The sequence below is a fragment of the Ursus americanus genome, chromosome 14 (assembly GCF_024610735.1).
Source record: "Ursus americanus isolate L20-20 chromosome 14, mUrsAme1.1.p, whole genome shotgun sequence".
Lineage (NCBI taxonomy): Eukaryota > Metazoa > Chordata > Mammalia > Carnivora > Ursidae > Ursus > Ursus americanus.
The window spans coordinates 67,910,269-67,921,007 of NC_142140.1; the positions used below are offsets into that span (position 1 = coordinate 67,910,269).

General features: G+C 53.4%; 1 protein-coding gene across 2 annotated transcripts in view; it reads left to right on the forward strand.

Annotated features, from left to right (window-relative positions):
* The window catches only part of COX10 (cytochrome c oxidase assembly factor heme A:farnesyltransferase COX10), a 125,888-nt gene extending 116,350 nt beyond the window's left edge, over window positions 1–9,538 (forward strand). The window contains exon 6 of one of the 2 annotated variants that reach the window (XM_087867632.1): window positions 7,686–9,538. In XM_087867632.1, coding sequence (XP_087723758.1) covers window positions 7,686–8,280 — 595 coding nt within the window. In that variant the 3' untranslated portion in view covers window positions 8,281–9,538. The remainder of the gene's footprint in view (window positions 1–7,685) is intronic. The other variant, XM_045778324.2, reaches the window with a different exon arrangement.
* The last annotated feature ends 1,201 nt before the right edge of the window (window positions 9,539–10,739 follow it).

Genomic DNA, 10,739 nt, shown 5'->3' on the forward strand with positions numbered 1-10,739 from the left:
CTTCACAAAGGCTCAGATCCTGTTTGGTCCTTTCTCCCAGTCTGATCCGATCCCAGGTCTCGGGAGTTTGTGGAACGGGCCAGGGTGACCGTGTTGTAGAGTTGATGTGTAAATTGCCTTGGGTTTGTAATTCAAATGTTGTTGTGTGGTAAACATTAATTATGTCAGCCAACATTCAGTTACAAATGAGGACTCAGCCCTGGGCCCTTATCGGGAAGTGACATTTGGCAGATGGATGGTTTTAGTAACAAAAAAGAGAAGGAGTTTTTTTTAGCCTCAGCTGGTAAACTACAAAATGTTAAATACTGTTTCGCTGTATTTACCTCCTTTACTCCAGGATGAGAAAAGAGAATAGAACAGAGGGAATGTTCCATTCACTCGCTCATTCAACAAATATTTATTGAGGCCGTCTTAAGTACCTGGCTCTGTTGAACCCGAGCACTTTCAAAGATTCCCTTTAGAACACTGGTTCAGTTTGAAATGAAACTTGAAAGTAGGTGTCTGTGTTCATTTTGTGTGAGATGTTTTTTCCTTAACTAGCCTCGGAGGGTCTCATTAATTAAGATAAATGATATTTTTAAAGACAGGGTGGATAAGGAACATTTTCATGGGAATATTAGCAAACCAAACAATATTAGAGCCCTATTCTCTTCGAAGAGAAAACCCACAAAAGGCTGAGAAAGAACGTACTAGAAATAAGTTGCTAGACCCAAGACTGACAGTATAATTGGAGGCCGCCTTTGGTACGACTGAGGAAGTCCGCTCGGGGTTGACCAGTTGACCACAGCTTTTAGGGAGCCCGGCCGGTGCCTTCCTGAGGGAAATGACAATGCCTCGGAAGGGCAGCCTCTGGCAGACACGGTGCACATTTAGTCAGTCCTGTTCAGGGAACATATTAGTATTGGGATAAGAAAGACAGAAATACCCTGAGACGTGAGCTAGGGGAGTACGGAACGTTGGGATTTCTTAGAGAACCTGCAGATGCCCCAAACTAAAGTTCCCTGTAGGGAAATGGTAAGAAAAGAAGAGGGGGGCAGTTTTGTTCAGAGTCAGAGCCCTGTGCTTCCTTTACCCCTGTCTCCCTTCAGACAGAAGCCTCGGGTGACTCTGTGGGGACAGAAGACTCTGCGGGGACGGTGGGCGGTGCGTGATATGGTGAGGGAGGCAGAGCGCCTGTGCCCCTCTCCCTGAGCCTCTTCATCATTCCTGAGTCACTTCCAAAGAATTCTTCCAGGGCAAGCTGTCACTGCCCACTCCGGTCCCTATTTTCAGAGGACCCGCAGTCTTGCCTTTTGTCAGTGCGCGGTTGATCAACTGGCCCCACACCCTCTTCCCTTTATGCCCAGTGCCTCGAAGTCTATTACACAGTGGAAGCCGACCTGTTTCACAAGCTCCTTTGTGTTCCGCCTCAAAGGGAAGGCTTCGGAATCTGTGACCATGAAGCTTTGGGTTTGGCTCTGCTCCCCGGCCAGCCCCCGGTTTACATAACCATGTAGCCCTGAGAGCACAAATACAACCAGTCAGGGAACAGACCGGCTACCACGGGCCACGTTTAGGAGGCAGCCTATTGTACTGGGGAGGGCAGACCGCCCCAGCCCAGCACCAAGGTTCACTGGAGCTGTTTCTTTGTCTTTTTCAAGGCCATGGGTGGGCAGTGAAGGACAATGAATGGGTTTGGGGTCGAGGCGGGAAGGGGTTGAATGTGAGCCCACCAGGCAGCAGAGGAAGCAAGCTGAAACCACTGAACCCCGGTCCAAAAGGAATTTTGTTTTGGGAGAGCACCAAGTTGAAGATTTGTGTCTGTGTCCTCTCGGGAAACCGTGTGGCTGCAATTGCCTTGGCTTTGTTTGCCAACAAAATGATGGATGGACGCTGTGGACAAGTGTTTCTCCACCCGACCCGAGCAGAGGTAGCAGTGGTTGAGGTGTCCCCCCGCCCCTTGGTCGGTATGGCATAAAAATGATAGATGTTTTGAGAAGGTTTAAAAACGCATGTATTTGCAAAGAGTCACCAGGAAGACATTGGTTAGCCTTGCCCCACCTAATATTCATATGCCCCCCTAATCAGAGCAGGGTGCCGCGAGACGTGGCTTCTCTCCTGCTCTTCACACATGCACAGCATGGTAGATGGGCTGGTGTCCATTTTCTGTATCTGGAGGAGGAGAAATAATGCCCTGGACACACCTGGTTATTCTCCGGTGTTCCCTTTGAGCTGGGATTGTGGGTTCGTGACGCCAGGAAGGTGCTGCCCTCTGGAGAACCATGCCCCCAGAGACGCCACTTACATCCTAGATTTTTGGTATTTTATATAGTCAAAGACCAACAAATATTTGCCTAAAAGAACGGATATGATTAAACCAAATACAATGCGTGTGTTCTACAGAGGTGGGGAGGAAAATGCGAAAACACATTGCAAAGAAGCAGAAAAGGCACAGTGTGTGTGAATAGATTGGGACTCAGAGAGCATCTTCAGATCCCAGTTTACACATCACTTCTTCCAGGAAGCCTTCCCTGACCTAAGGCTGACTTGGGTCTTCCCCTTCTGTGTCCCCCACAAGTAGTCCCCCTAAGGTGGCCTTCAGAGGCCTCGAGAACACACTGCACCTCTCATCACACAGTGGGTCCCAGAGGATAGGCGCAGGAACAGCAGACTGCTCTGGTGGGGGGGGGGGGGGAGTGAGGCTGAGCGGAGGCCTTTGAGTCAGTAAACTGAGTGCTCTGTGTTTACCCCACAAGGAAGGTGGGTTCCACCACAGCCCCCGGACTAATCCAAGTCTTCCTGTTCCGGTTCACCTTATCTTGATGAAGAGAGCAATTTGTTTTACATCTTTTGTACGAGAGCCCAAGTAGAACCATGTGGGGGTGGTGGTTTTCTGATTACAATCCATTAAAGCTAAGCTGTGATTTCTAAAGCTCTTTCATTTGTGACATGAGCCAAACCCACACCCAATTTCCTCTCGCATAGAAAGCAGCATGCTACTCTTATGAAAATGATTTTTTTAATTATGTTATTTTAAGCAGAAGCATAACCGAAAATGCATATTGAGCAAAACAGAATACTCCAGTTGGCACACAAAAAAGAGGGCTTTTGAGAAAGGCAAGCAAGAGCCCACATTGGGGCCGGGATCATTTTAACCGTTTCCAGCCTGGTTTCCCGGTGGAGTTTGCTTTTGCTTAGCTCTTTCAACACAGCGGCAGAAGGGCTGCCGGGCCCTGGCTTACCCGATTCTCTCCCCCGGTTCTGAGTCCTCACTGACATCCTGTCTCTTGCCAGGACACCTCTCAGCCTTGTCCACTCCCCCCCTTCCCCGTGCCCCTGTTGTCATCACTGAGGCCCATAATCTGTTCAGACCCTTTGGGTGGGAGGCCAGTCCCAGATAGCAGGCGGGCTGCTCCCCGTACCTCATGCTCGAGACCTCAGAGTGCCCCAAGGCCCTGAGAATCTAACAGCGCCCCTCTTTCCTGGTCCTTTTATGATCTCCTTTTCCATCAGCACACAAAGGAGAAGTCCAACCTTCCCCTTCTGTCCTTTGCAGTTCCCCAGGGGCACTCACTGTCGAGACAGAGATTGTCTGTTTGTGCCTAAGGGAAACAAACTTTTTTTTAAGGTCCTGGGACCCCTAATAAACCGGCAAATGCAGTTTCTCCTTCCAGCAAGCCCCGACTCTACCCAGCAACAGCAACATTTGAATTGGCACCCAGTGGTCCGCTGTTGTCAGTCAGAGTCAATGGGGGCAACATCCTTCTAAAAGAAGGATGTATGTGAACATTCCTGGGTGGGCACATTAAGGAATCTTCTCATCTGTAAGAAGGGAGTGATCTGACCCCTGGAAGGTGGTCGTGAGCATGAGTGGACATATAATTCTTCCACCCAAGGCCTGGCGTGTGACCGCCACAAGGCATTTAACTGGGATGTCTTGCAGGCACCTCACATTCAAAATGGCCCCAAATAGAGCTCTTCGTGCCTCCACCATGAACGCACTCACCTGTGTGTGTCCCCGGTGATCCCCACCTGAGTACAAGGATCCGTGTCTGCCACCCCCATGGCTCCCATGACGCCTGATCGGTCTACAGATGCCCACGTGGCCCGGCCCCCGGGCTGTGGCTCCCCGTCCCTCGCTGCAGCCGCCAGTCTGTCCCAGAAACCTAGCTGAAGCCACCCTTTGCAGGACCCGATGTGGTGCACTTTTCACTGAGTTGGGGCATGGTGTGAATGTGGCCTCTGGGAAGGCCTTCCCCGAGCCGTGAGCCTCCAGCCACCCCATCGCGTGGCCCTGTTCTGACCATAAATAGCATTCATCACTGTCACGCATGCTCCTGTGTCTCTCCCTCCAGACCTGGAACGGAGCTCAGTCTTGCTCCCCACCGCCCGTTAGCGTCTAGAATGGCGCCTGGCACGTGGCCGATGCCCGCCATCTGTTCACCAAGGGAATGGAGTCCACGAATAGTGGCTGCTTCCATTATCATCGCGAAAATTGGAGTTACGTTTACATGAACTAAAATATATACGTATCAGCTTATTTATAGACGGGGTTAAAACAGATCGGAGGGATTTGGCAGCAACCTTACCGAAACAGGGACGCGCGCATCAAGTCTTGGTTCTTTTGTAATCTTGGAAGGCTGTAAAGGAATTGATTGAGTTATGGAACTCGAGAGCCACCGTCACTGGACCCGAAAGCCGGCCCCCAGTCCTGTGCAGTCTGCACCCACCCGAGTTCTACTTGGTATGCTACAACTGCCTACCAGGCTGAATTCAGAAATGGGCGCACGTCTGCCCCGAACAGTATGAGTAAAAGTCACCATTCTGTCTGTGAGGGGCCGAGAAAGCCTGCCCCTATTGTCGCTGTGCAGCCCACACCGCAGAGGAATACAGATCAGAGATTAAAAGAGAGGCTCATTCCCTCTGATCCTCCTCGGCGTGGGCACCACAGGGCCCCTGCTGGACCTTGGAAGCCCCAGCCTGGTTATTCTGAACGATTCTGAATTATTTAAGCTGCCTTCTCGCCTGCTGAGCTCTGTTTTGGTAGTAGTACTCCCCCCGCCCCTTCTGTGAACCTTCCCACAGATGAGGGGTTTAACAAATGCTCATTACCTGCCATAGGACCGTGGTGACAAATTTCCAACCTCTGCAGGCTGGTGCTGGCCAGGGTAGATGACACAGTGGGGTAGTGAGCTCTCAGTTTCCTGACCGGGGGCCCCAGGAGGCAAGGCACCGAGGCAGAGCAGCCCAGAGGAGGGAGGAATGGAGGAGGGGAGGCAGAATCCTTAAGAGTTGGTCCTGCCGGTTCACAGATCAGTGCTGGGAGACAGCAACCTCGGGGGGGCTCCACTGGTGCGGTGGAGCCCGTTCTGCAGTGGCGTCGAGCACTTTCTATATTCTACCCCAGAGAGGCAAGGGAAGTGACCGTGCCCTTCAGGAACTTGCATTCAAGCAGAAACCACAGGAGCACGTAATGATGGGACACCGGGGCTTACCCAGTGGCAGACGCAGTTATGAGTAGCTCCCGGACACACATCCGGGCTCACATCCATCTTCACGACTGCCTGGCTACCATCTGGATGTCCCAGAGGCGTGTCAGGCTGAACACACTCAAGGTCACACTCCTGCGCTGTCCTCCCTGTCTCCCCTGTCATCTCAAGGGCATCTCCACGGGGCCCCTCTTGATACCTCCCTCTCCCTCCCCTGCTCATTTCATACTCACTCCCTGCCACTTGGCCTCCCGAAGCCCTCTCAGGTCCGTCCTCTTTCCAGCCCACTGTCACCACCTTGATCCCAGCTCCTGTCACCCCTCATCTCAGCCCCTGATTGGCCCTCCCTGCCTGCCCGGGGCCCCTCCAGTGTGTTCCTTCACAGATTGGTCAAGTGACACCGCTGCCCTTTCCTCGCGCGCCCCCTCCCCATGTGCCCGTGTGCACACACTCACAGCCTTAAACACATCACCATCTCTCCACGGCAATCTCCCTTGTGTTTGGGATCGAACCGTACTTAGCACGGCCTGCAGAGTTGGGGTGGTGCACCCTGCCCATCCCTCCAGCCACACTCGCGTCCTTTTTTGATTTTGATAATATTTTTCTAAATTATCGTACAGGCAAACTGACCTTTTTTTCTCGTGACAGACTGCTCTATGAACCCTAACACATGTTCTCACCTCCTTTTAATACCCTGGCTACGCTGTGCACCTTCCTGCCCCTTCGTGACGACTTCTCCCTCTGCCAGCCCCCAGGGGACCAGGTCACTCGTCCCACAGAGATCAGTTCCAATGCCCCTTCCTCAGAGACGTCTCCTCTGCCTGCCTCAACTGGGTCTTGTTCTGTGTCCTCACGGCACGAACTTTTCCTGCACAGCTGTTGAGTGGTAATGTAGATTCAGTGGTGTGGCTCTTGATTTAATGCCCTGCTGGTGAACACCCCCCACCCCACCCCAGGAGGGGCACGTGTGGATTTGTGCTCACCATCCTATCCCCAGTACCTGGGACAGTGCTCACCACTTAGTAGTAGGTGCTCAGCAAACACTTTGAGTAAATGGGCAGGGAGGTGCTCAGCAAACACGCCGTTCGTGAGTATATGGGCAGGGAGGTGCTCAGCAAACACTTTGTGTGAGAGTAAATGGGCAGGGAGGTGCTCAGCAAACACACCATTTGTGAGTAAATGGGCAGGGGGTCACCTGCATGGGAATGAGCAACCCTGAAGTCAGGACTTGGGGGAGGCGGCTTAGTGTGGTAGGGGAGCTGGTCTCCACACCAGACAGGTTTGTTCTCAATCCCTCCTTCACCTCTTTTTGTGCAATTTAACATCGTCTGAGCTGTGTTGGCTCACTTAATGAGCATAAAACCGACCTAACGGCCTAGAGGTAAGAGTAAATGAGCTAAACAGCGTGCAAGTCTCTGTCTGAGCAGGTGCTCCGTAACTGGCAGCCTGCATCCCACCCTGTGGGTGAGGCAAGGCCCTATTCCAGGCAGAGGGGCTAAATGCTGTGCGAGATCCTAATATGTCCTTGTTGAAAACCTGCAAAGCCACAGACGAGTTCTCCTGCTCGGGGACCATGTCCCTTTACGCCGCTCCATTGACTGAACACACGCTGGTTTCGGACCTCCTGCCCCACGGTGCAGGCCGTGTGGAACGGGCCAGACCCCTGCCCTGGAAACCTGGCAGCCCACCGTGACACAGTCAGGACACAGACAAAAGCCAGGAGGCTCAGTGTGGGCCAGGAACTACCTTCAGTACTGTCCTTGGGAGCAGGGAGCTGCCAGCCACCCCAGGGACCTTGTCCAGGAGGCCAGGCTGGCGTGGGACTTGGGTGGCCCTCTGCCTCCCCCCAAGCGCCCCCGCCAGTAGAACCAAAGCCCTCACACTGAGGTCCCCCCGACAGGTGCAGGGGTTTCCCTGGTGGTTACAGTGTGGTGGGCACATGCGTGGACGGGAGCCACGGGTGCTCCGTGTCCCGGGGGGAGGACGGTAGTGAGAAAGCTGGGGGGTCTTGGAGAGTGTGCACTCGCCCCTCCCCCAGGCTTGTCTCACTGCCAGGCTGACCTGGACAAGCAGAGGCGAGAACAGAGACTGGCAGGGGATCTGAGAGCCGCGTGAAATGCGGAGGGAGCACCTCGGGCGCCGGGAAATGATGCTTTTGCGCACCTCTGACCGCAGCCTCTCTCTGCTTTCCCCCTTGTCTCCCCAACGTGCATACAGGAGCCTTCCTCCTGGGAGGGATCCTCTACTCATGGCAGTTCCCCCATTTCAACGCCCTGAGCTGGGGCCTCCGCGAGGACTACTCCCGCGGCGGCTACTGCATGATGTCGGTCACGCACCCGGCCCTGTGCCGCCGCGTCGCCCTGCGCCACTGCCTGGCCTTGATCGGACTGTCGGCGGCGGCGCCCGCCCTGCACGTCACCACGTGGACCTTCCCCGTCATCTCCCTGCCCATCAACCTGTACATTTCCTACCTCGGCTTCCGGTTCTACCGCGACGCGGACCGGAAGAGCTCCCGGAAGCTCTTCTTCTGCAGCCTGTGGCACCTGCCGTTGCTCCTGCTGCTGATGCTCACGTGCAAGCGGCCGCCGGGGGCGAGCGGTGCGGGGGGCGAGCCTCGGAGTTGAAGCCCGGGGGCGCGTGGGAGAGACACAAAAACGCGTACAGGGACACGCGCATTTCTTTTCCCCCTTTGCGGTCAGACAAGAATATTTTGGTAACTCCGGAGCTCCAGAAGGGAAATTGCTGGGTTTTAGTACAAGATCGTGAAATGATTTGGTGCTCAGTGATCACCCCACTATTTTTTTTTAAATGATAATGTCCCAAATGCTCCCCAAATAATAGGTTGGCTCAGGTGATGAATACAAAGAGAATCTTCTCTGGAAGGGTCTTTATCTGTTTCTTCCTCCAGCACCGCGGTTGTTTTTTTCCTCCTCCTGTGGATGTACAAGTGCACCTCTTCGTTTTTTACACACACACACACACACACACACACACACACACACTCCCCACCTGGCCAGCCGAGGTGGCCAGATGCAGGGAGCCCCGGGACTGTGTCCGTGGTCCTGTGTCCTCAGGTCCCTGAAGGGCCATGTCGGAGGCTGTGCGCACTGCTGGCCCTCCTGCAAATGAGCCAGGGGCCCCGGCTCCAGCTTTCTCACATATATTCTCAACCGCGTATTCCCCCAGACAATAATACAATACCAAGGATGCGCCGCAGCCCGACTTTCCAAGGGAGAATTCCAAACGGTTGCCTAGGGGATCTCGGACAGGACTGCCAGCCCCCGGCCCACCCCCATTATGGGTCCGCATTTCAACGGCTCCAAGGAATCAAAGGCATCTTTATAGTTCGCTCAAAATACAGGGGGCGCCTGAAGCATTTCATTCTGGAAGGGTGGCGCTACACTTCATACCAGCAGTCCGTCTGCCTCTGACCCGTTACTGTCCCCCTTCGGCCACTGCGGCTGACTGAGCAAAGCCAGCCACATAGCTCACATTCTTGCCCCTTAAGTAAAAAACATATTTCCCTCCAGGTACCTTCTGAATTCAGAAATTAGCCCCCATACGTCCAATGGCTGTAAGAGCCAGAGGCTTGGGCTGGACTCCTGGTGGGGATGTGTCCGGTTCCGGGAGTTGTGTGAGTTAACCTGTGTCCAGGTGTGGCCTCAGTCACCTGTGGTTCCTTCCATCCGTCCTTCACGAACACCACTAGTCTGCTGTCGAACCCCATTTGCCGAAAGGTCTTGATGCTGAACAGGATGTTTGCGTGACTCCGTCTCCTGGGGGCACTCCTGCCCGGGAAGAATTCATTTCGGGGAGTTTAAACAACATTCAGACGGTCCCTGCAATGTGCCTGTTCTCAGAAATTTCTAAAGCGACTGCAGACACCATCTGACCCCTGTTTCTACTTATCTGCAATGTTACCTCTTGGCTGTATCCAGGTTCTTTACTGTGGGGAACGTGGCATAGGAAGAACGTCTGCAAAGAACATCGACACCTTGTTGCAGCCTTCAAATTTGTAAAATGCCTCGTTTCTCTTTTCCTGCTGCAATAAACCGGTGTGTAAGAACAAAGCGTGTGTGAGGTCCTTTCTTTAATCACCTCATATGGAGTTTGCACTGGTCCTGACGGACTTGCTAACACTTGACTCACTTTTACGAGCTAGCAGACGAGTAGAACGCCATCAGTATTTCGGTGTCAAGGTGTGGAAGTGAACACACTGGATTTTTTTTTTTTTTATCTATTTATCTATTATAGCGGGAGAGAGAGAGCAGGAGGAGGGGCAGAGGGAGAGAGAGAATCCCAAGCAGACTCCCCGCCCAGCATGGAGCCCAACTCAGGGCTCGATCTCAAGACCCCGAGATCGTGACCTGAGCCGAAATTAAGACTCAGATGCTTAACTGACTGAGCCACCCAGGCACCCCCGCACTTGATTTTTAATATTTGTACACTCCAAAGAATAATAAGCATAATTATTAAGCATAATGATTATTAAGAAGAAGAGCCATGACCCACCCGCCCTCACCCTCCCTTCAGTTTGGAATCCCCCAGTCTCTCCCTTCTTCCTTCAAAACCACCACAGAAATCATCCTCAGGGCCTTCTAGGCCTGTCGTTCTCCTGCTATGAAAATACCAATGGCTTGGGTACCATCCATGCCAGGCAAATGAATGCCAGCTTGTCAGCACTCAGACCCGTTTTCTCTCCAGAGATCTTCGATGTGAAGCCACCTCGAGGATTTCCCCCCACTCCTCACACCTCCCTGCAGACAGATACCCCCCCCCACCTCCCCAAACCCCTGTCCTGTAGGTCCCGGTGTTGAACGTGGATTTCAAGCTCCGGGGACCAACCCCCGCTCCCCACTACCCCCCAGGCCCCAGGATGTTTCTCGCTCACCCGGAGTCCTGGGGCACCTCGTTTCTTCACACCTGACCTTGACCACCTTTCCTAAGGACTCCGTGCTCATCAGCATTACCCAGGTGGGTGAAGTCTGTTGTTTAATGGGGTATCTTTGGAAAGTCTTGCCTACACGACCGCTCCCTTGGGCACACGCACGCAGTATGTCTCCTGGGATCTGAAGTTAAAAATTTTACAAATCTCTCTTTGCTTCCTCCTGTACTTAAGCCTACCGTTCCCAAGTGCAGGACCCTTCTCCCTGGGGAACACCTCCCACCCCGCTCCTGAATTAGTCGTCGGGAGCACAGCCTGCGATATGCTCTCTGGACTAATCAGTTTTCACCCGGGTCCTTCAAAGCCACTCAGCTGTAAGCGCCAGA